The sequence below is a fragment of the Capra hircus genome, chromosome 10 (genome assembly GCF_001704415.2).
Source record: "Capra hircus breed San Clemente chromosome 10, ASM170441v1, whole genome shotgun sequence".
Lineage (NCBI taxonomy): Eukaryota > Metazoa > Chordata > Mammalia > Artiodactyla > Bovidae > Capra > Capra hircus.
Window position 1 is genome coordinate 42,047,307 of NC_030817.1, and position 26,457 is coordinate 42,073,763.

Consider the following 26,457-nt stretch of genomic DNA (forward strand, 5'->3'; position numbering starts at 1 on the left):
ATTTCAAATCCCCTGAATTCTAATTCCATCAATTCAAACATTAGCAAAGTCTTTTTTCCAATTATATCACATGCATACATATTTGAATACAGGCACAGAAACTTGTCATTTTTATTTGGGTAACAAGAGTTTCTAAATTATGTTGAAAAATAAATCCTAATTATGACCACTCCTGTTTAAAAAAAAAAACTCTGCACATTTTCCACAAATGATTTATGCGAAAGAGAAGAAAATACACATAGTTTTATAATATCTTAAACTTTTTTATTCCCTACCAGAGACATTGTCTTTCATTTTCTTTCAGTTTTCTACATTTTCAAGTTGCACCTGTATTTAATACTGCTTTAATCTGCTAAAGACATTAACTGATTGCTCTCCTAAATCTAAGGATTATATAGTTTTAGTATAAATATATATCACATATTTTCGTAAAATTTTGACAAAATTGAATAAGCATGCCTTGTTTTAAGTCCATGCTCCTTCCACTGTTTATAAAATCTGATTTAAAGTTCAAAAATTCTTGGTTGTCATTCTTTAGCTATAACAGTCTTCCTTCTTAACTGCCACTCTTTTTTACATAATAACAAGCAATAGAAAAACCAAAGAAATTATCTTAATCTTAGCTCTTCCTTCGACACTATAAAATAATGTGAACTTTTTTAAATGAAACAAATACATCCAAAACTCAATACATTCAAATGAGCTGTGTCTCCTTTTAGGTTATCACCTTCAAAGGCCACAGTTCATTCTCTTAACTATGCTACCACTGCTCAAAATACCTTTAAAACTCTTTTGGGATTGCCTTCAAAGCCAGTTGCATATTCCTACTATTACCTCAAAGATAGATTTAATTTTTGGAAACAGTAAAAAGACATTTGGTGCCAAATAATGTTTAACTATAGAACAATCAGGGCTTCCCAGGTGGTGCTAGTGGTAAAGAATCTGCCTGCCAATACAGGAGATGCAAGAGTCACGAGTTCAATCCCTAGGTCTCCAGAAGAGCCTCTGGAGGAGGAAATGGCAACCCACTCCAGTACTCTTGCCTGGAGAATCCCATGGACAGACGAGCCTGGCGGGCTGCAGTCCGTGGGGTCGCAAAAAGAGTTGGACATGACTGAGCACAGCACAGCACACAGAACAAAAGCTGGATAATATTTTAACAATTATGTAATCATAAAGTTAACAGTGTGTGTGACTTAAATTAGCTCTGAATGCAATTCTCAAAGAGTAAAACCCAAGAGGTTTTGAGCAATGGTAGATTGCTGGAATTAGGAAATAATTTTCCAGCATGATCACTATGCAGGGTAACATTCATTTAGCTGTCTATATTCTGGCATATTTGTTTAAAGTGAACATTCTGAGAGTTAGAGTCTTTTAAAAAGGAGTATCATTCTTTAAAAACAAAATTATTCCTTTAAAGTATCACTGTCAAAGTTAAGTATTATGCAAGTTTTTTGTTAGAAACTAATTCTCCTTATCAATAAAGACTACTTTCAAAAACTTGAAAGCAAATAACCAACTTATTTACTTTCAGGCTTTTAAAAATTATTAACTGAAGAAAAATTTGACATTTCTAAGGTACTAAAAAACAAAACAAAAACCCCACATGTAATAAAAACACATCAAGAACCAAACTACAATTTCTGAGCTGCACTGTTTATTTTGCTGCTTGAAACCTAAGTGACAGTATGCCACTATAATTATGGGGTTTCATCTAAACCTTTACTACACTGCAGGTACAGAAATATACGGACACATTTTTGGAGAATTGACATTTTGCAAAATGCAGCAAACATTTTAATTTATACATGAGAAAAGGAAGTGTTCAAAAGGGTATGCATTTCAAGTTATTGCAGGTTATTTGTGAGAGAATTTCTGCAGGTAAAACATGTTTAAATTTAACCAACAGTAGCGTGTCAGTGTGTTTAAAATCATGACAAAAATCTTCTCTCTGGTCATGTTGCCCACGACAAATTACTATGATGTTGTATGTTTTAGGGCAAGATGTCAATACAGCATAAATCCCATGGCATTTTGGTTTTCTTCTGGAGATTAAAGCTGTTTTTTTTTTTTCTTGGGATAAATGCAGCAGCAAAACACAAACCAGTTGATCAAAAAAAGCACTTCTGCCATAACTCCAATAATTTTCAGGACACATCAACCGACAGTAGTTTTGCCATTCCCAGTTCTTTTAAGGGTTACATCTCTGCACTGTTGCCTTAAGTATGTCTGTAAAAGCTTGTTCTCTGTTAAGCCAGTTTACTGACTACGGCTTGGTTGAGAGAATTTAGTTGGTTGGTCCATTTATCTAGTGCAGTATATCGGGCACCACCCCTCTTCTGATGATCCAGTTCAAGGAGTTGGTTGACTTGATCAATTCGGCCATGTATAGTGCTGGAAATAAATAAAAGATGACATGTCTACAAACCATTTTCACTAAACATATCGTTTGGACTTTATCAATAAATGCAAAAACAACCCCCCCCTGCAGTCTACATTAAATGGTTGCAATCAGCATTAATTTAACATTCATTAGCTTATTCAAACTTTAGAAAGAAACCAGACTTCAGCTATCTTTCATCAATTTCACTGAAAGAACCAACAGACATATACTTACCCAATTAATCAAGAGTAAATGTAACATGAGAAGCTTTAAAAATAACATTTCTTGCCTTTAAGAAAGATACCATTTCCAAAGTAACAGATACCATACCTTATACTTTAAAAATGAAATAATACTATTCATTAAATAATTATCTAGCTGTATAGATGAGTCAGGGGCTTCCCAGATAGCTCAGTGGTAAAGAACCCCCCTACCAATGCAGGAGACGTAAGAGACACAGGTTCAACCCCTGGGTGGGGAAGATCCCCTGGAAAAGGAAATTGCAGCCCACTCCAGTACTCTTGCCTGGAGAATCCCATGGACAGAGGAGCCTGGCGGGGTACAGTCCATAGGGTTGCGAAGAGTTGGACACGACTGAAGCAACTGAGCAGGCAGGCATATAGGGTCATACACTGAATGAGAAATCTTTTGAAAAGTCATTTAGAACTTTTTCAAAGATCATGTGCTTAATATGATCATTTATTTATAAAAAGCCATCACATACAAGTATCTCTCTCAATAGAAAACTACAGCCGAAGGGTGCCTTTTATGAAAACTCAAGAATTCAACTGCTATCTTTGCCATCATTATTCAAACTTATGTCCTAAACATTTTGTGGAAAAAAAAATAGTCAAGTACTTACTTATCCAATATGCACTGCACCAGCAAGCTCTCCACATCAGCTACATCTATGTTTAACTCCTAAGACAAAAGACTCATTATAATTCTATGAATTAGCTTTTTAGAGGACTTTATGATTCTATATAAATATTATTTTAAATTAGTTTCTACCACTTAAAAAAGAGAAACGTTAAAACAAATTTCATCATCTGTTCAGAATACTGAGAACACAGGTCTGATAAAATTTTACTCTATTAACTTTAAAAGTATATTCCTACTCTAATTTTATTGTGGTTGGGGTTAACAATATACATCAATTATGTATTTCAGCCACTACTTTCTCTCACAATTTTACTGAGGCTGAAGGAATCTTTAAAATGAAATGTAATGACTCCTTTCTCATTTCTTTTAACTCAATTTACACCAGGAAAACAGAAAAATTCACATTAAAAGGAAAAACCTTAAGTTATGCTGTATTTTAAAAAATATTGTTACCAAGTATAACTCTTTTAAATATATATTGCATTTATAAATACAAATTATAATGAATATAAGTACCTTAGAAATAAAAGGAATATGTATTCTTGTGTAAGGCTTAATTAATTTTATAAGCACTTGTGTTCTGATGTTTCGCAAAAGCTCTGAAAGACAAAAGTTAAAATAATACATTTATATTTACTAGTTTGTGTATCTTTATGAATCACTAGGCACACCTAAATTGTATTAATTAACTGTATCATTTATCTTCTTAAAACCTCTCTCTCTGTCTAGTGAGGGAATAAGCAATTTATGTCTAAAAACATTTGAGTTCAACAGATGTACCACAGGATTAGAGGCTCTCTTTCAAATAAGTTTTTCTTGTTTCCATCTCTCTGATTTTGCTAATGTTGTAATACTATTTGAAATACCTCTTGCATTCTTAATAACACTTCACTGCTCATCATTTCCTCTATCATTTCCTCTTTCAAGAAGCTCTAATTTATACCAACTAGTCAAGTTCCTTATTTTATGCTCTCTCATAAACTAGAATATTACATTTTATAAGGTGATTCTACAGTTTTTCCCAGTTCTTCATGTACAGTGTCCTTTAAAAAAAAAAAAGGAGTTCAGGCACTAGGCTTCTGTATTTTTTTTTTATACACACAAAATATAGTATTCTCAGTTCAAATAAGAACTTTGTTGAGCGAAAGAGAAAGGAAGGTGAGGAACAAAAGAACATCACTTCCAAAGTATTCTTTGGATTTTCTTAATGCATCTGAATGAATTGTTCCAATTATTAAAAACCCTCAAATAGCTCCGTAACAGGTAGGAACACTGGAGGTATAAGTGGCTCTAGAACAGAGAGACAATTTTTATCTTTGTTAATCAAAACTTATTAAAAATCTCATACATTTGTTGTTACATACCTTTTCAAAATAAGTGCATCTTAGCATTATCTATAGCAGGCTGTTTCAAGGCTTCTGTTGTCAAAAATAAATCCTAAAAATTAACTTTGAACCTAAACGTCAGTAATAAACATGCAATAATATCTAACTCAGAAGGTAAAAGTGACAGCCTCCTTTTAAATGAAATGGACATCATGTAGAACTTGATTACATTAATAACATGAAATTACCTAGTGACGTCTTTAAAACAGCTTTATAATTTTAAGGAATATTTTATTCTATGACAGCATTTACAAACAAGTCTATATTTTGCAATAAACAAAAGAAAAATGCCTTAATTCCATGTAGCTCCATTAAGTATTGTTTGATAGTAGCAAAGAAAGTAACAGAATCCAGTCAGCAGAAAACATATACCTTCAATGTGTTCCCTTATGAAAGGATCATCCATGATGTTGCTGTGATTTGTTTTTAGAATCTTTTCAAATTCAGTGATGTCATTATTCTGATAGGCACTAACAAAAAAGAAAAGCATAAATTTTGTCAAACATGAAGAAGTCATATTAAATCAGACAATCCAAAGAGGCTGTTTCTCAATTTTTATATGAAAAATCTAAATTACAGTTTCTGTCATGGAAATTAGAATTAAACATACACAGATCCTTCCGAAAATAAAATGAATTTTCTTTTAATGCATTTGGTTTTATAAAAGAAAGACAAATCATGTGGGGTTATATGTTATACACAGCTAATTAAAACCTCAAAGTCTTAGTATTGTTAAGAGCTGACAAATATTTAGTAACTATTTAATGCTTGATGCTTTTAAGTTAAACTGTGCATTTAATCTCCAAGAAACCAGGTTTCACGTATACTACTGAATGGAGGAGTCTAAATACAAAGACAGTATATCCTCTCTGAAGTTTACTCATAAATGCAGCTTCCTTAATTTTTATCTTCTAGCAAGGCACCAGCAACTGCCAAAACTTCTTAAAGGGAACATTTGATTCTCAATTCTCTTTCACCTTAAAATTCCAGTGAACTATACAGCAGAAATATTGCTGGCAGATGGGATACACGCACAAAGTAGAGAGTGATGGACCCTGCTGCAGAAGGTCAAAGGCTGATTTATGTTCATGATTGTCTGAGGTATCTACTATCTACTCTCTGAGGCACTATGCTGTTGCTGCTAAGTTGCTTCAGTTGTGTCTGACTCTGTGTGACCCCATAGACGGCAGCCCACCAGGCTCCCCCGTCCCTGGGATTCTCCAGGCAAGAACACTGGAGTGGGTTGCCATTTCCTTCTCCAATGTATGAAAGTGAAAAGTGAAAGTGAAGTCGCTCAGTCATGTCCGACTCTTAGCGACCCCATGGACTGCAGCCCACCAGGCTCCTCCGTCCATGGGATTTTCCAGGCAAGAGTCCTGGAGTTGGGTGCCATTGCCTTCTCCCTGAAGCACTATGGGGACTGCTAAAGGTGCTGAGAAGGAAGAAGCCAACCTTCTGGAAATGGCACCACTGTCTGCTTTATATGTAACACATATCATCAGCCACTCTGCACGCCCTCTGCTGTGCTTCCATCTGTTGGGTCGCAATGTAACTTCATGTTAAGGGCAGGTGATTCAACTGCTTCAACAGGAATTATTTTCCTCTAGTCTGCTGGCAACTGACTAGGAAGATAAAATTAGGAAGCATTACTTTTCTACCTACCCCAAATATATTATTGTAATATACTACAGAAGGAGATATTCAAATAGTGAAAGCACTTGCAGATACACAAGACACATTCTTCCACTGTTTAAGTGGCTTAAAAAAGAACCTTATACAAAATGTGGGACATCACAGGCTACTTCTTTTAAAATTTATCATTAAAATAAGTTTTAGAGTTCCAATACAAAGGCTTCTCTGGAGTAAACTGAGATAAAGTCTGACAAATCAGTACTTTAATCCATTTAATGCATTTAACCAATTTAATCTGAACAAAATACTAATGTCCAGGGAAATACTTTCCTGCAATATTTCTTAAAGAGTTTTCAAGTTAAACTGTTGCTTAGAAATTTAACCTAATTTTTTTGAAGTATTATGAAATTAATCTCTAACCAAATAATCTCTTAATGTGTCCAAATGTAAATAGAATACACTGTTTGATATAAAGACAAAGAAACTGTCTTTTGAGCTTAAACAATATAATGAAATAGGCTGTAAGTATATAAAATTTACATTTAGATGACTTGTAATTTATCACCCAACAGTACTTTCTTAACTTAAAAAAAAAAAAAAAAAAAAGACTATTAAGAGAATGTCTGGTCATCTAAATTACCTATATATATCTGAAAACAAACAAAAAAACTCAACCCTGCCTCACACCCCTAACTACACTCTCCCTGTCTTAGTAAAGTCAGCTGTATAGTCTGGAGCAATGGACTTGAAACCCAGGAAGTCTCTCTCCTAGTTTTCTACAAAGGAAGCACAATAAATCATAGGCTACATTTATTCCTGGTCCAAAGAAACATTTTTCTTGCTCACTGATTTCTTCTACAAAAATGTCTTCTTTTCTAGGCTTTTGCTTTCTTTTTTTTAATATTAATTGATGGTGGCAGGTTTTTCATTATTAGCCATCATTAGTCATATCCTTCTCCACAGAAGGCAACAATAAATCCTTAGGTTTCCTACCAGTATGACCCTTCTGCTGCTCTTTACATTAGAAAATTAGCTGAGGCAAATTTATTTGAAGCGATTTATCTTGTCAATTAAGCAAATATACAAGTAAGCAAACTGTCTCACTGAAAATTCTTGACTTATGTAGACCAATTCATAATTTCATTTTGGATTAAGGCAGGTAGAAACTGTAACACTGTGAAATTGTTTCAAAACCTCTATAGCTTTCTACTGAGAAACAGTATGTGTATATAGACACAAAGATAATGTGGAAAAAAAGCAGTAAATACTTACAAAATCTTGTGACTAACAGAAACAGTATAATCAATGAGTTCAAAAATTTTACAAACTTTCGTATACTTCAAGTCAAAATAACACATTGAGTATTAACTGAATTCTGAAAAATTCTCTCCGCTCTCTTCTTTATTCACTGCTTTAAGGTAATTTATCTCGACTGAAATACTAAATCTTACCTTACTAAATTCGTCATTGCTAGAATTTCTGGATCATTTTTGTAAGGTTTGGCCTGGTTAGGAAAAAAAAAAAGGATTAATTATGTATATGTACAAAGAAAGAATAACATTTATTTTCACAAGAGACAGCTGACAGAAATGAACAATTAGAGCACAAACATACCTCCTGTGAGTCAAATGGATTTATTCCCGATTTCATTAGCATATTTGCTAAGACTAAATATTTTAAGCAAGTGGTTCGTCTTGGACTTCCCGATTCATCATAATTCTTAAAGGCTTCAAAAAAATCAGTGTGTGCCTTTTCAAATTCACCTTCTCTCAAGTGCATTTTACCACCACATTCTGTCAAGAATAAAACAGGAAAAAAGAGGACATTTTCAGTTCTATAATAATAAGACTGAGCACTTCATAAAAATCAAATGAAAACTATGTCAGTAGCTTCTAGTCTTTTAATTCTATAACCTGAAGAGTACTTGCTCCCGAAGTGGACAAAGGGCACATACTGAATTCTAAAAACTAAGCTCTTCATTAAACATCAGCCAAACAAGCATTTGCAAATCTTTATCCTTAGTTGAAATAGAAAGTAATTTTATCAAAATTACAATGAGGTGGACTTCCCTGGTGCTCCAAGTGGGTAGGAATCTGCCTGCCAATGCAGGGGACACGGGTATGATCCCTGGTCTGGGAAGATTCCACATGCTGCAGAGAAACTAAGCCCATGCTACCACAACTAGAGCCTGAGCTCTAGAGCCTGCAAGCTCCAACCGTGGAGCCCAGATGCTGCCACTACTTAAGCCCGTGTGCCCAGAGCCTGTGCTCTGCAACGAGAAGCCCACGCACCACAATGAAGAGTAGCCCCCAACTTGCTGCAACTAGAGAAAGCACAGGCACAGCAACAAAGACCCAGAGAAACAAAAAATCATAAATAAAGATAAATAAGAATAATAAGAAATTCTTGAAACAAAACTACAATGAAGTACCAAACTCATACTAGTCAGAATGGTCATCATTAAAAAGTCTACAAATAATCCTCTATGATCCACCTCCCAGAATTCTGGAAATAAAAGCAAAAATAAACAAATGGGATCTAATTAAAATTAAAAGCTTCTGCACAACAAAGGAAAATATAAGCAAGGTGAAAAGACAGCCTTCTGAATGGGAGAAAATAAGAGCAAATGAAGCAACTGACAAACAACTAATCTCAAAAATATATAAGCAACTTATGCAGCTCAATTCCAGAAAAATAAATGACTCAATCAAAAAATGGGCCAAAGAACTAAATAGACATTTCTCCAAAGAAGACATACGGATGGCTAACAAACACATGAAAAGATGCTCAACATCACTCATTATTAGAGAAATGCAAATCAAAACCACAATGAGGTACCACTTCACACCAGTCAGAATGGCTGCGATCCAAAAATCTGCAAGCAATAAATGCTGGAGAGGGTGTGGAGAAAAGGGAACCCTCCTACACTGTTGGTGGGAATGCAAACTAGTACAGCCACTATGGAGAAGAGTGTGGAGATTCCTTAAAAAACTGGAAATAGAACTCCCTTATGACCCAGCAATCCCACTGCTGGGCATACACACCGAGGAAACCAGAATTGAAAGAGACACATGTACCCCAATGTTCATCGCAGCACTATTTATAATAGCCAGGACATGGAAACAACCTAGATGTCCATCAGCAGATGAATGGATCAGAAAGCTGTGGTACATATACACAATGGAGTATTACTCAGCTGTTAAAAAGAACTCATTTGAATCAGTTCTGATGAGATGGATGAAACTGGAGCCGATTATACAGAGTGAAGTAAGCCAGAAAGAAAAACACCAATACAGTATACTAACACATATATATGGAATTTAGAAAGATGGCAATGACGACCCTGTAGGCAAGACTGCAAAAAAGACACAGATGTGTATAACGGACTTTTGGACTCAGAGGGAGAGGGAGAGGGTGGGATGATTTGGGAGAATGGCATTCTAACATGTATACTATCATGTAAGAATCGAACCGCCAGTCTATGTCTGACGCAGGATACAGCATGCTTGGGGCTGGTGCATGGGGATGACCCAGAGAGATGTTATGGGGAGGGAGGTGGGAGGGGGGTTCATGTTTGGGAACGCATGTAAGAATTAAAGATTAAAAAAAAAAAAAAGTCTACAAATAACAAATACTGTAGGTGTGGAGAAGAGAGAACCCTCCTACACTATTTTAGTTGTAAAAATAATGTTATTTTAATATAAGTTATTACAATTAATTTAACTTGGTACAATCACTATGGAGAACAGTATGGAGCTTCCTCAGAAAACTGAAAATAGAATTACTATATATGATCCAGCAATACCACTCCTGGGCATGTATCTGGGCAAAACTATAATTCAAAAAGATATATGACCCCTATGTTGACAGCAGCACTATTCACAATAGCCAAAACATGGGAACAACCTAAATGTACACTGACAGATGAATGGATAAAGAAGATGTGATACATATATACAGTGGAATATTAGCCATAAAAAAATAACAAAATAATGCCATTTGCTGCAACATGGATGCAACTAGAGTTTATCATACTAGGCAAAGTAAACCAGAAAGAGAAAGACAAATATCGTATGATATCACTTATATAAAGTAAGCCACAAATGAACCTATCTACAAAACAGATTCATTGACATAGAGAACAGACATGCGGTTGCCAAGGAGGAATGGGGGGAGGAGTCTGGGATTAATAATGCATACTATTACGTACAGAATAGATAAACAAGGTCTTATCGTATAGCACAGGGAACTATATACAATATTCTGTGATTAATCATAATTGGAAAGACTATAAAAATACGTATATATATGTATAACTGAGTCACTGTTATACAGCAGAAATTAACACGTTGTAAATCAATAATATTTCAGTAAAAAAAATCACTAAAACAGAAGGTAATTTTATATACATTACAATTCAAGAACAGAACTTCTGATGGTGAATTTTCTATTAATAATTTACTGATATAAATTTCAAAAAGACAAAAACTCATCCTAATTCCTTACTAACTAGATCATTTCATTTGTCTTTACTACTTTGCCATTTATTTTCACTAAAATAGAAACAACCTTCAGAGTTAATCAGTCAAAATCCAAAGACATCTTGATTATCTTCCCATAACACTGCCCAACCTTTGCAAACCAAACTTGCCTCTGATAACTCCCATGATCAATGGATGAGGGATGGCAGACTTGATGTGAAGTGACTGTTCATAGAGTGCTTTAAGTTTTTTGTTATTTTTCTGTGCTGTGTACATCTGAATTTCCAAAGCATATATTTCTAATAACTGTGTGCCTTTTTTCAGGTCATCTTCTCCATCATCAGTCTAGGAAAACAAATAATGAAAATCCAGTGAAGACAGAATTCAGAGTCAACAGAGTGATTTTTGAGCTAGCCTGAGAACCTTACATTTATGATACTAATTCTGTGGGAAAATGAATTACAAATTTCAACTGGCACCTAGATTACTAAGAATATGACCTTCAATGGCCTTTGTACTTTACAGTTATTCAATAAGGAGGTGTTTTTTTTTTAATGCACAAAAGTTGCAATGTTTTGTTTTATCCAGGAGATTATTTACAGTCTTCTCCAAATCTTCACAACCACTTTAGATGCACTGATTCAATCAAAAGCACTTTGTGCCTTCAATCAAGTGCCTTCCTAGCCAGGTGCTTGGTCTACCTTGGGGAAATACAAAGTTAAATAAGCTGATGTCCTGGTCTCACAAAGTTCACAATATAGAAAACCAATATGCCAACAGGTAAGTTATAAATGATAATAATTTTAGCTGAAGCACCAATGAAGTACCAAGGATGGAAGAGAAGATTAATTCTCTTGGGGGATGTCAAAGGAATAACAAAGGTGGTGACATTTGAGTTTGTCTTTGAAAGATGATCAACAGCCCATAAACACAAGCTGTGAAAACAGAATACGGTTGACAGTCAGATAATCATAAATATCAAGCACTGACATACACAAAGCCAAAATTTATTATTTATTGGGTCTCCTAACTTAAGACTTTCCTTTAGTTATCCGCTAACACAACACAACCAGACTAATAAATATGATATGTAAGACAATCTGTATGTTCAGATTATCATGCATTTCTCCTATGCTTTAATCCAATTTACAATCCAGATAGCATTTCCCTTATGCTACAAAATAAACCAAGCAAAAACTTCTCCAGAGGGTTTTTTTCATATTCCTTATGTATATACTGAAAGACTTTTGTTCAGTTAGAAATGCCTTCTCTATGATTTTCATTTCACATAGAACTGAATACACAGCTGTTTATGCATCAGACTAAGCCCTCCTTAAGAACGTGTAGATAAAAAACAATCCATAAATGACTGATTTGCCTTATAAACTGAAACTATTATGAAACATAAAACATTTTCATGTTTATAAAAACCGAAAAAGGTAACATTATTAAATGAAAATATGTGAAGATGATTTAGAACACTTTTCTGATCAACCTTTTCCTCATTCACAGAAATAAAATATATAATTAATAGTACATAGTATGAAAAATGATAATGTTCAAAAGATTCTGTATTGGATATGGATCTGTGTATGTGCATTTTTAAAGATAGTTGATAAAAGTTTATATGTTTTTATACATTTAAATCATTAAAATCAACCTGCAACATGGTCTTGGAAAAAAAAAAGTACACGGCATTGAAAGAGCATAAAAATATTTAAAACAGCATTTCTATTTAATATTTAAACTAGTATCAAGTGATTTATTGATCAAGATAAAAAACGAAATACAAAATTACAGCTCACACTTAAAAGTTATAAAGGTGTAATATGGCTACACAAGTTTATAAGTTAAATGAAAAAACTCAGTACCTCCATCTCCCTAGTCAGTGTTCAGGTGCTTGATGACATGTGGCTGATGTAACCATACTGGAAAGCACAGATACAGAATGCTTCTAACATCACATGAAATTCTACAGGACACTGTTGTTACAGAGGATTCATACACAAAAACTAGAGTATAAAATATCTTTAAAATGTATGTCTACAACATCCTTTCTGATTTTTATAGGGTATATAACTAAATATGAAATGCTTATTATTCTTAATATTAATGACTGGTCTGTTTATTGATACCTATGTCTCATTCTTCAAAAATAAGGACTGAAATTATGATTAACAGAGGAAGTAATGTAATAGAAAAATTTAGCTTTCTGGTAGCTTATTTTCCAAATTTTATTTTTTTGATGATGCTTGAAAATATCCCTAAGCAATGTTTCCAATATAATTTTTTCTTATGATGAAAAGGTAAGATAAAAAATAAAAGAAAAGCTACCTGGCAGGACTGATGTAACTGGCGTAAAATTTTTTGAAGTTTTCCATATTCCTCTCGTTCTAAATATAATTTCCCCAGCTGTAAAAAAATAAACTTATTAGAATTACAAGATTTCAACAGAAGGTACATCTTTAGAGTTTATCATGGATGCCCACCCACTCTTCAAAAGAAAAAAAAAGTAATTATTACAATTGTTACCTTTGTGTTTGTCTTAAACCACAGTCTGTCATTCTTAGCATCTTTCAAAGCTTCCAGTGTTGTTTCATAGAATTCCTGCAGTAAATCCATCTGACATAAAAAATCAGAATTCTATAATTGTAAACAGCAAATTTGTACCTGTTAATAAAGTTAATTTGAGCAAACCAAAAGTGCATCTTTGAACTTTAATATACATAAGATACACTAGCTGTATCTTACTGAATGTCTGTGACAGTCCACAAAATTAACAAAACCTTAGCAAAAGTATAGACCAAATTTACAAAAAATGCCAACATGTGCTTTTATGCATTTAAAATAAAACCCAGAAAACGTCTAATGCTCTAATAGTATAGGTTTGTCCTTCCAAATCTAATAACTCATTTTATGTTAGCAAAGGAAATGGCAAGCACAAGAATTGTGTGCGTGCTCAGTTGCTCAGTAGTGTCCAACTCTTTGAGACCCCCTGTTTATTACGAATGGTATGTATCTTATGCACTCAACTCTTATTTGGGAACTACTATGTGGCAAACCGGAGAAGGCAATGGCAACCCACTCCAGTACTCTTGCCTGGAGAATCCCAGGGATGGGGGAGCCTGGTGGGCTGACGTCAATGGGGTCGCACAGAGTCGGACACGACTGAAGCGACTTAGCAGCAGCAGCAGCATGAAGCAAACACTAAGTAAGCTGCTGAAGAAGCAAAGAATAAGCCTCTTTCCTCAAAAATTCTTCTATAAATGTGACTAATCAATTAACTGGACTAAAATTTTTAAGTTACTGATAAACTGCTGGAGTTGAGGGGAGGGAAAACTTAAGCACAATTTTAGCTTTGTCTAACACCATCAGTTCAGAGTCTGAATATGACTTTTTTAATGGAAACTGCCATTTGTTTTGCATTATAAGCTCCTCTGTCCCCTCCTCCCACTTCTGGCTCTACCTTTGTGTGAATACCTGATTCCTACATATTTAACAGGATCAGGGGGTAAGAGGGCCATGGCAACAGGTAAGTTTGATACTTTCAGAAAAGGCTGCCTATTTATTCATGACTGTCGATTGCACAGTCAGTAAGTGCTGCCCAACTAATATCTATACTTACTTTCAAAAGACAAAAAAAGTTTACATATAACAGCATGAAGCAACATACAATCTTGCTGAAAATTACTTAGTTCTGCCCCCCCACCATCTGACATAATATTTAAAAATAACATACAAAAAATATTATGATGTGACATGTTTGTAAAAACTCAGGAAACATTTTTCCACTTAAGAAAAGCCCCAATATATTGGGAAGCCCCGAATTAGTGCCATGAAGTGTTAATGTTCTAAACATAATTTTATCTTCCTCTATTTCCATTACATATATTTTAGATATAAAAACAATAAACTTCAAGAAATAAAAATGACATTTAGTAGAAAAGACAGAATGAAAGACTGGTTCTGAGGTGAACATTTTTTGAGTATGAAAATTATCAAATGTTCTGAGAAATGCTAAGTGATACAGAAAATACTTCTTGTGCTCAAATATCATGGCATAGTAAAGCTGAAACTTAGGACTATGTTGCTTAGAAGAATATGAACAAATAATCCAATTGAAATTATTTTAGCAATAAACTAAAATCATCATAGCTTTTCTTAATAACCAAAAACTAAAATAATGAAAGCACTATCATTCATGCCCACTGTAGTATCATCATTAGCCCCTTTTTTCATCATCCACCTATCCTTTGTAGAAGCATTTATTGATTACCTAATGAGTAATGCCAACTACTGACTGCGATGAATACAGATTCTCCTCCCAAGGATCTCTATCTAATCAAATCTACACAAAGAACCTATGACTCACTGTTAGGTTATTAACAGTTCAAGAAGGCTAGCTGAAGTGCTGATGATGTTTATTAGAAACTGCATGGGAGTCTACTATAAGCCTGCAAAACCTGTGTGCAGATTATGTTAGTATCTGAAGATATTCTTTGAAGAGATAAAGCTTGGGTTATTCCCTTTTAATACTATATACTATCCTGTTGCCAAGAAAATAGCATACATTATTTTAAAAGCATACTAAAATTAAAACTAGCATAACTGATTAAATAGAACTTCTAGGCCTCAAAAACAAAAAACAAAGCTCTTAAGTATAAACATACTGATAAATACCAAGAGCCAAAAACAGACTCTAACCTGCTTAGAAGTAGAGATATAATCAAGAATAGAATTAATGGATTTTTCAGAATAATTTCTTGTGACAGCACTCCGAATATAGGTCAATAGTTGTTTATATCTGTTCATCATTTCTGGAAAGTTTGTCTGTGAGGGAAGAAAAATGCATTACTAGGTACATATTTACTTACTGAGATATGTACATATGATTAAGATTATAGAAATACCTATTATTACCTAATTAAAAAACAATAGTTTTTCAATAATAGAGGAACTATATATGACAGAAACACCACAAACATTTTAACTTAAATTTGAAATTACTAGATTACTCAGTAAATGAATTAAATTTATGATGTCAGCCTTTGCAAAAGTAGAATTTATAGATTTTCCAAATTTCAGATATTGTTCCTCACGGCACAATAAACATATTTATTTAAATCATAAAAACTACTAAAATATTCATAGACCAAAAAAATAAGTAAGACCAACTTTTAAAATATTCTTTCCTGAAAATTTACTTCTTCATCAGGAAGCTCTCTAACATAGTTATGCATTTCTTTTCTCCCTATTATTGGTAAGCTCTTATAGTAAAATGTGAAAGGAAAAAAATTCCTTCAATCCCAGGTACTCATCCCACTCTCAAGAAAAGGACTCCCCACTTCTAAAAGGGGGAAAATCCTCCCACCTAAGGCCCTACTAAATAGTGGGTGTAGCTATAGCTGCTATTCTTTGCAGGACTATTTGTGTAACTGTAGTTATTCCAGGAAACATGAAAGACCTGAGGAAATGAAGGACTATTAGTAAAATTTCCAGCATTAAATATTTTGGCAGAGGGTCTATCTTTCCTCAGAGCATATAAGTTAATTTATAGAAAACCTTGTACACTATGCAGAATTTTTAAAAGATTTTGTTGATGTGGACCATTTTAAGTCTTTATTGAATTTGTTACAATATTGCTTCTGTCTGTTTGTTTTTTGGGCTCTGAGGCATGGGGATCTTATTTCCCCCATTGAACTCGCAGACCCTGCATTGGAAGTAAAAGTCTTAACCACTGGACCACCAGGAAGGACCCTCATGTAGAATTTTTAAAACTTACTAACTATAGTCACAAATGAAAATTAGGCTAAATATGTAAACATAACAACAGAATTATTTCAGGAAAGCAGATATGACATTTTGTTGCCATGAGGTTTTTAAGTATAGAATTTCATTATCAGTTTAATTCCTCTCAAATAAATCTTACCAACTTGAAGTTAATCTTAATCATTTGTTTCAGTGCTTTAAATCCCCATTCTCCTTTTTCACCTTCAAGTTCCAAAACCTTTAAAAAAGAATTTAGTATAATTTAATAGTTATTTTCTAGTAACACCCAATATATAAGTTGTAAATTAATTTTACAGCATATGCATGAAAAACAGTGCCCTAAGAACTCTATTTTTCAAAGCCATTTTTGAAAGGTTTAAGAAAAGAAACCAGTCTTAAATGCTTATGAAAGAACAAGTGAGCTTATTTTGAAGTTTCTTCATCAAAAGATTAAATAAGAACTACTTCTTGATTATTACACAGTCCCAGAAGCACTTGTTACTTCACTGGTTAAGAATAACCCAGAAGTTTATCAGTAGGAAAGAAATCACATTATTTTATAATGAAACCACACCTATGTGCTTTGGAACCAAAAGACAAAGAAACACGATTGCAGGGATAATTACTGACCAGCACATTCATTGCTTCTCGTTCTGCCAGAACTGTACAAGTTTTTCGGGACAATGGTCCTGTTCTATAGATAACTTGATTGAAAAAAAAAAGGATAGCCCCTTTGAAATATTTGCTTATACTGCATAATGCAAACTTCTTTTACAGGATTATCACGAAATATCCAAACATACTTCTGAGATAAAATCATTTGCAATTTACTTGATTTAAGACATTATTTAGAAAAACACAAAACACAGAATCAATCAGAGAAAATATGAACCTTTTGGAAACTGCTTAATGCTGCTTTTGGGTCATCCTCTTTTAACGCTTTGGAATTATAGTACTGATTTTCCAAATCCACATTTGGCTCAGAGTTACTATCTTCAGAGTATTCCTGTGTGTTAGAAAGAGATATTAAAATGAAAGAAACAAAAAAGAAAAGAAACCCACACATTGCTAAAATGTGAATACTGTTAAGAGAAAAACTACATATTTATAAGAAAAAAACCCACCACAATTTAAATACACGGTAGAAATTCCACTGACATTAACTATTATTGAAATAACAAGGGGAAAAGCCAAAATCAAGTGGTTAGCAGAATACAGTAGTCCCCCTTATCCATGGTTTCATTTTCTGTGGTTTCAGTTGAGTATCAATTGAGGTCTGGAAACTGGGAAATTCCAGAAACAAACAAACAATATGTTTTAAACTGCAAGTCATTTTGAGTAGCACAAACAAATCTTGATGAAATCTCTTCCCCCTCAAAACCCCCTCATCCCACCTTGAATGCGAATCATCCCTTTGTCTGGCATATCCCACCTGTGAGTCGCTAAACAGCAGGCTCAGTTATCAGATCCACTATTGTGGTATCACAGTGCTTGTGTTCAAGTCACCCTTATTGTACTTAATAATGGCCCCAAAGTTCAAAAACAGTGATGCTAGAAATTCAGATATGCCAAAGAAAGGCCCCAATGTGCTTCTTTTAATTGAAAAAGTAAAAGTTCTCAGTAAGAAAAAAATGTATGCTGAGGTTGATAAAATCCATGGCAATAACAAGTCTTCTGCCTGTGAAACTTAAGGAAAAAGAAATCTGTGCTAGTTCTGCTGTTGCAAAAGTTATGGCTAAGGTGTGTGAAAAGTACTCAGGGAAGGTGGAAAAGGCATTAAATTTGTGGCTGAAAGACATAAACAGAAAACATGTTCTGACTGAAGGCAAAGTATTAGAAAACACTGAGCCTATACAAAGACTATGATCATGGCATCCGGTCCCATCACTTGATGGCAAATAGATGGGGAAACAGTGGAAACAGTGGCTGACTTTATTTTTCTGGGCTCCAAAATCACTGCAGATGGTGACTGCAGCCATGAAAGTAAAAGACGCTTACTCCTTGGAAGAAAAGTTATGACCAACCTAGACAACACATTAAAAAGCAGAAACATTACTTTCCCAACAAAGGTCCATCTAGTCAAAGCTATGGTTTTTCCAGTAGTCATGTATGGATGTGAGAGTTGGACTATTAAAGAAAGCTGAGCGCCGAAGAATTGATGCTCTTGAACTGTGGTGCTGGAGGAGACTCTTGAGAGTCCTGTGCACTGCAAGGAGATACAACCAGTCCATCCTAAAGGAAACCAGTCCTGAATATTCATTGGAAGGACTGATGTTGAAGCTGAAACTCCAATACTTTGGCCACCTGACGTGAATAACTCACTCATTGGAAAAGACCTTGATGCTGGGAAAGATTGAAGGCAGGAAGAAAGGGGGACAACAGAGGATGAGGTGACTGGATGGCCTCACCAACTCAATGGACATGAGTTTGAGTAAACTCCAGAGTTGGTGATGGACAGGGAGGCCTAGCATGCTACAGTCCATGGGGTCTCAAAGATTCGAACACGACTAAGTAACTGAACTGATACAAAGACATCAGCAAAGGGTTCCCTGGAATGAGTGACACCAAGCCATTTTCTTCAAGTAAGGGATGGTTACACAGATTCAGAAATAGGTTTGTACTGAAAGATACAGAATCAACACAAAAGCAAACTGTAAATACTCATTATTAGTAGTATTACTTATTATTAAATGTTAGTTATTTTTTCTTTAGGTTCATAATCTAGTTTTCACTATTCCCTAAGTCTAAATTTTATTATTCTAACATGGCCTAATTACCTAGGATGGTGAGCTATATAAAGCAGAGTAATCTATTGCTAAGTCAAGCTATATGTTAATAAAAATATTTGCTTTATGTGTATTTCATGTTACTCATAGCTGTTTAGTTATATTACTATACTTCAGCTAGTCTTGTAACATCAAAATACGTAAAACAAAATTAATTTATATTATATAGTTTTATGTGACTTTTCATTACATAATTCAGTTCCTGGTTATGAAACAATAATGCAGAAAGAAAAATTGAAGTAACATCATTTTGTGGAGAAGTAGAAATAAGAGTTTAAAGTAGTTTCTGGATATTCAACTTAATGATGAGGATTATAAAATATAAATTAGTGTTAATAAAACTATTATTTTAGGTAGAGAGAAGATTTCCTTCAGCTGTAAGTCATTACAAACGGCAAGTTTATGTGAAATTCAGAATTGTGCCTGAAAGCAAACACAAAAAAGATAAGAATAGTATTATAGTTATTTCTAAATCCAAATACACTTAAATTTTGGGGGGCACAATTTATGAAAAATTCTGTATTGTCTCATAAGGCACATGAAAGAAAAAAGGTATATGAGTGTAGTGTTAGAAAGCTCAAAAATATGTAAACACAAGATGAATTTTTCCTATGAGCAGCAGATGGAAGGAGATGTCTGATGTTAGCATAGCATCAGTTTTATCTGACCACCATGGCTTTGTAATGTGCGCCCTCTGGAGGGTAATTATTTCCTCAAGTAAGGATACTTTCTGGGAAGCACCAGCACTCAGTCTAACAAATTTAAGATCAGTTTTGCTCCACATATGAAATTCTTTGGAACACTTCTCTTACAATAAGGTCAAATTCTGAGTAGTGAGTAAAGTTCATAATCATTCATTCACTTCTTCACTTTGTAATTCAGGTTTGGCTATAATAAAACTGATTAAAAAAGCAATTAATAAATAATGAACAAGCCAAGTGGACACATCAAATCATGCTGTGATAGTGATGGCCTCTGAGCCAGGCTCTGAAAGCTAAATGGGAGTTTGCATGCCAGACAAAAGAGAAAGGGGAACAGAGGAAGAGCAGACACGAAACTGTGACACGAGGCACTGAACAGCTAAGAGCAGCCATACTGCTGGAACCTAAAAGTCCTTACTGACTCTGCCTTGAACATGCCATTCCTTTTTCTTTCTACCTCTCTTCACCTTGTTAAACACTGCATTATCATCACAGCTTAAGCGTCATCTGCCTCCTCAGGGAAGATGTGGAGTAAACAATCCTAGCTAAAAAACCTACTCACATACTCTACACCTTTGGAAATCAGTTCTTCTCTAGTAACTGTTCAATAATATATGGGAATAGCTAGAACCAGAGAATCACTTTTCTGCAACCTAAATCTTCAGAATGCACTCCTGAACTTAGAAGTAAAATACAGTTTCTTAGCCAACACATTAGGGGAAAAAATAAAAATGGCCCAGGACCTAAGAGGTAAGTAGAAAGCTGAGAGGTACACATGGAGTTGCCAGAAGGTTAAATTCAATTACTGAACTGATTACAACACAGTTGAAGAAAGTAATCTTTACATTTCCTACCATGTCTGAAGGCCTCTTGTAGTTCAAGACTGACTACCTGCAACTTCTGGCACCGCCTGGCTCCAGAATAATGCTATTTCTAAACTCTATAGGAACTCCCCTGAATCACTACGATTGAGATAAGACTTAATCCCGCCTTCAACATTTTGTGAATACGTTCTTTTGGTTTTTCACATTATATGGATTAAGAAGTGAAATGTATACTATTCTTTGCACAACTGCAATTCAATTCTTAAGTGCTGTTGCTGGAATGGATAAATACATGAGAATTGGCACAACTGATACATTACTGATTTGCTTCTTATAATTAGGTTATGATCTGCAACACCATGTTGCAGCCTCCGTGACACCACTAACCTGTCATTTGCAGCTCAGTAAATCACATACCTCAATACGAACTGAACTACAGCAAGTTATTTAGTTACCACACTGGCATGATTTTTAAACCGAAGATATGTCGAGAAGTCTTTAGAATAATTCTGTTGTGTAGAATATCTATTATATATTATTTATGTCTATTGTTTACTGGAGAAGGAAATGGCAACCGACTCCAGTATTCTTGCCTGGAGAATCCCATGGGTGGAGAAGCCTGGTGGGCCAATGGTCCATGGGGTCGCAGAGAGTCGGACATGACTAAAGTGACTGAGCATGTAAGCATATAGTGTTTACACTCAACGATAATGATCTTTAGTATAAACCAGTAATTAAATGTGCTCAACAAATGAAAATGAAGTCTTTCTCCTTAAGCTATTCTTGGTCTGAGACAGATATGCAAATCAAACACCAATATAATACAACAGAAGCAGTAACAGAGACACATACTAGGTCCAGTGGTGTATCAGGAGTAATTAATGACTCTTGAATGAGTTAGAAGGAAAAGTTACCTCAACCAGGTCTAAAAGTAGGAATGCATTTTCCCAGGGATGATAAAAAGCACTGAAACAAAACAAATATGCAAAAGCATGGACGCGTCAAACAGCATTGCATATTTAGAAGAGCTACCAGTAGTCTGATTGGGCTGAAGCACAGGATGCATGTAGAGCTGATGAGAGATAAACTAGTATCAGACGGGGGAACAGAACTATACAGGTCTAGCAGAGTTTGTATCAAATGGGGACCCACTACAAGATTTTATAGAGAAATAACAAGATCTGTGTTTTAGAAGAGCACTCGGGCAGTAAGGAAGTAGCCCACTGGATACTCTTACAACTGTTCAGGCAACAGACGATGAAGGCCTGATTCCAAGTAGTAGACCAGGAGAAAAGGACAGAGTAAGCATATGTGACGTTAAGGATGCGAAATAAAAGGACACATCGCATGGGCACAAGAAAGGGGAAAAAGTTATCCTTAATGACTACAGCCGATTTGGTCACACACAGTGACATTAGTCAAAACAGGGAATATAGGAAAATATTAAATATTGCTAAACCGAATTCCCTTATGTCAGATGAAGATACAATAACTATAAAAGTATAAGTGAAATGCTTTTAAGAGAGAAACTGAAATTTTAAGAATGTTTTAATCAAAAGTCAAAGAATTTAAGCAATATATGAAAAAGCAAGCACCTGAACAGTGTTAAAAGGGCTTTTAAAAAAATCCACTAAAGTGCATGTTAGCTCCAATCTATATAACTCATGTCCTGACATCTATCCAAAGCAATCTCTTAACCATCTACACCAACCAAATTTATTCTTCTTTTCCCCAAACATATGTTCTTTAAAATCTCTGCTTTGGCATAAACTGGTCTCTCTGCCCTGAATTCTAAACCACTGACCCTTCCAACAAGCTTCCCACTTTTCTCCTGTGATGATGTCCAGCCCTAACACTCCTGGAAATGCTGTATTCCTCCAGGCTCACCTTGTGATTCTTTCTCTAAGTCTTCTTAGCAAAATAAATTTTCTCCATAGTCATGCTTCTACACGACAGGCGTATCTCTGAGGAACAGTTTTGTATGTATGTTGTTCCCACCTCCCGCCTTCCCCCACCTCCCCTGCCCCACCATGAGCTTCTCAAAAGCTGGAACTTACTTTTACTGATCTTGGTATCCCCAGAACCTGGGATATCACAAAATGCTCAGGAAGTGTTTGCTTAATTGAAATGAAAAGTTAGTGAATGTTTCAAAATAACACAACACAGGAAGGGGCAATTTTGACTCTATGTTGGAGTCAAAAAGGGTCAATTTCCTAGTTCATGTACTTATTCTTTGTCTCTTGTCAACAGAGGTCTTAAGAAATGTGCTCAAGGAAATAGAAGACTCACCATTAACAATGCTTCGCAAGCCTTGATCATGTTTAGACAATAGATGCTGCATATCTAGTGCCAAAGGTAAAGTCTCAGTATCCTTAAGGACTAAATAGCCATTTGTGGTTTAGCCATTAATAAAATTAACCAAACTTAAAAAAAAATTTTTCACTCAAGGTAATGGATCCTAATCTGTCTATGCTATACATCAGAACATTCTTTTATTTGTCCTAAACTTCCAGTTTTCGAATTAAATTTTCCAACAAGACATCATTAAAGTCATTAGGCCTGGGCTCTAGTTTTGACATGCCCACTAATTTGTCATGTAAATTTATGTAAGACACTCATACTTGATGTTTCAGTTCCTCTAGGCACCCCACTCCAGTACTATTGCCTGGAAAATCCCATGGATGGAGGAGCCTGGTAGGCTGCCGTCCATGGTGTCACTAAGAGTTGGACACGACTGAGCAACTTCACTTTCACTTTTCACTTTCATGCTTTGGAGAAGGAAATGGCAACCCACTCCAGTGTTCTTGCCTGGAGAATCCCAGGGATGGGGGAGCCTGGTGGGCTGCTGTCTGTGAGGTTGCACAGAGTTGGACATGACTGAAGTGACTTAGCAGTAGCAGCAGCCTGTCAGTTATGAGGGTGGAACCCAACAGGAAGTCTCTAATTCTTGCTGAGGGTCATGCGTTCCTTTCTGGGGTATAATACATAAGCACAAATTTACTCTGTTGGATAGAGCACAAATTTACTCTGTTGGATAGTCACACTTTACAGATTTATATTAGGGGTGAAGAATCTTAATTCATCTTATTCTTAGCACAAAAGAGCTATCTCCCATTACTTATGGAAGATCTTATAATGGTATCCTTATCATTAGTCACCCTTGTTTGAACCTCTTTGATTTCATCATATAGGGTACACCTATGAGGTAATGCGAGAGGCCTTTTTGAAAATGTACCCAAACTTAGATTTCAAACTAATCTTTTAAGCAGTAACTTTTAAGAGGTGGTAAATTATTCTAATTATACTGACATGGATTATTAAGTAACGCTTCTGAAATTTTTAAGGAAACTAACTTTATTAGTTAGATGCTTCCAACTTAAAACAGCATCATCCAAATTTGGGGGCTCAACTCATTTATCAAACCTGACTTGGAATTTTTGACACCTACAGAATAGAGAAAACCTGGCTATTGCTGAAATTAAAAATTAAAAAAAAGCCACATACCATTTAAAATAGCAAAAGAAAACAGGTCAAATCCTCATCAACAGAGAACTGGGTAAATAAACTTATGGTACATCCACACAGTCAATGCAGCTATAAAAAAGAAATCAGTAATCTTTTGACATATGTCTATGGAATAAGCTTTAAAATAAAAAACAAAGTGTAGCACAATATATTTAATATGTTAACTCTGGTTTAAAAAGGGGGCGGGGGGATAAAAATCGGTATTTGATTACCTATGGGAAGGAATGGGAATTGGGCAATCGAGGAACAAAAATGGAAAGGGAATTTTATTTCAACATTTCATGTTTTTCAACCATGCGCATGTATTACCTATTTAAAAATGCTAGATGCCTCAGGTGCTGAAGAATTCTAAAAAATTTTAAGCGATGACAAAATCACTGTCTGGCCCCTCAAGATCATCTGTACCCTAAACACCACCCTCTCTCTTCTCAGCAATAAAATACAGACTCACTCTGAAAAGTTTGCAAGAAATAAACATTTTAATTTTCCTGACACTTTTCGTATTTTCCAGACCTTTTTATTCTATATTTTTCCCACCCAGCAAAACAAATAAATTTTACTGCCACCCAATAACACTGTAATATGGATTACATATCTACAGTGGACATGCGTTCTCTGTGTGCACAGCAATGGTGACTGATCCTTCCTCTCTTAGATGAGGATTTCCAAACACAGTGCTCCTCTCCCACAGAGGGCAAGCAATCTATCCTCTCTCTACAGTGAGTCAGTGGTTCACAGAAGGCCCACAGCTAAGGTGAATCCATAGAAGTTCTTCCTACGGTTTCACTGCTGGAGTTAGCAAGGAAGACCCTTTTGCCTTTGGGGTTATAATACTAGGAAGATAACACATTATATTACAAGATCTTGTGACATACTATGAAGGTGATTAAGCCAATACAGTGAGGAAGGCAGCCCAGGAAGAGAGACAAAGGTAGAAAAGGACCCAGCATCGTTATCTGAGTTGTGACTCCTGTTACATTTACACTTCTTGGTGATGTGAGCCAATATACGTTCTTTACAGTTCAAGTTGATTTGACATGTATTCCTGTCCTCTCGTTCCCTTCACGCAAGAGTCCTGACTAATTTACCAACTTTTTCTTTTCATATCACTGAATATTCTTTAGAAGCATGATTTGAAATGCTGACATACTTTCCATCACATGGATATATTTCACCAATTACTACCTCGTGAGTATTAATAGTATTCTCCTACTATTGATAACTTGGGGGGTGTTTCCAATTATTTATAATTAAACATGCCCTTTTGGGGGTGGGGTGTGGCAGCGCTGCATGGGTTGCAGGATCTTAATTCCCTAGAAAGTGAAAGTCGCTTAGTCTTTGCAACTCCATGCAGTTCATGGAATTCTCCAGGGCAGAATACTGGAGTGGGTAGCCTATTCCTTCTCTAGGGGATCTTCCCAACCCAGGAATCAAACCGGGGTCTCTGACAATACTGGCAGATTCTTTACCAACTGAGCTACGCGGGAAGATCATGGATCAAACCTGGGCCCGCGGCAGTGAAAGTGCTTAGTTCTAAACACTGGACTGTTATGTTCCTTTCAAAAGCCTCAACTGTATAATCAAATTTTGTTACTGTGAAGATTACATTCAGAATTCCAAATGTGTGTACAGCAGAAAGAACACTGGCCCAGACCACAAAAATTATATTGTTTGTAAATCTATTCTTAAAGATCCCCAACATTTTGCCCAGCTGTAAGTGACAGAGACAACAGTCTCAGAATAAAATAACCTATAATCTGCAAGCTCCTTATACGCACAATGGATGACATCAATGTCTTAACACACAAAACCCTGAAGCTATTTTTTTTGCCCTGTGCTGTATTAAGTATTAGTCTCTCAGTCCATGGGATTTTTCAGGCAAGAATACTGGAGTGGGTTGCTATTTCCTTCTCCAGGGGATCTTCCAGATCCAGGGATGAACCCAGGTCTCCTGCATTGCAGGCAGATTCCTTACTGTCTGAGCCACCAGGGAAGCCCTATCAATCTACTACTTTTTCAAAGTATTCACGTCAATTAAAAAATCTTTTTAGAAAACAGAAATGTTAAATTTTAACTTGCTAAACCGTGT

General features: G+C 35.2%; 1 protein-coding gene across 2 annotated transcripts in view; it reads right to left on the reverse strand.

The window, feature by feature from the left end:
* The window catches only part of COPS2 (COP9 signalosome subunit 2), a 29,610-nt gene continuing 3,395 nt past the window's right edge, over positions 243–26,457 (reverse strand). Inside the window, exons 2-13 of one of the 2 annotated variants that reach the window (XM_005685799.3) lie at positions 17,425–17,538; positions 16,693–16,770; positions 15,468–15,593; positions 13,296–13,406; positions 13,098–13,175; positions 10,934–11,108; positions 7,897–8,075; positions 7,734–7,786; positions 5,023–5,120; positions 3,782–3,864; positions 3,246–3,304; positions 243–2,394 (exon numbers count right to left, since the gene is read on the reverse strand). In XM_005685799.3, coding sequence (XP_005685856.3) covers positions 2,250–2,394; positions 3,246–3,304; positions 3,782–3,864; positions 5,023–5,120; positions 7,734–7,786; positions 7,897–8,075; positions 10,934–11,108; positions 13,098–13,175; positions 13,296–13,406; positions 15,468–15,593; positions 16,693–16,770; positions 17,425–17,538 — 1,299 coding nt within the window. In that variant the 3' untranslated portion in view covers positions 243–2,249. The remainder of the gene's footprint in view (positions 2,395–3,245; positions 3,305–3,781; positions 3,865–5,022; positions 5,121–7,733; positions 7,787–7,896; positions 8,076–10,933; positions 11,109–13,097; positions 13,176–13,295; positions 13,407–15,467; positions 15,594–16,692; positions 16,771–17,424; positions 17,539–26,457) is intronic. The other variant, XM_005685800.3, reaches the window with a different exon arrangement.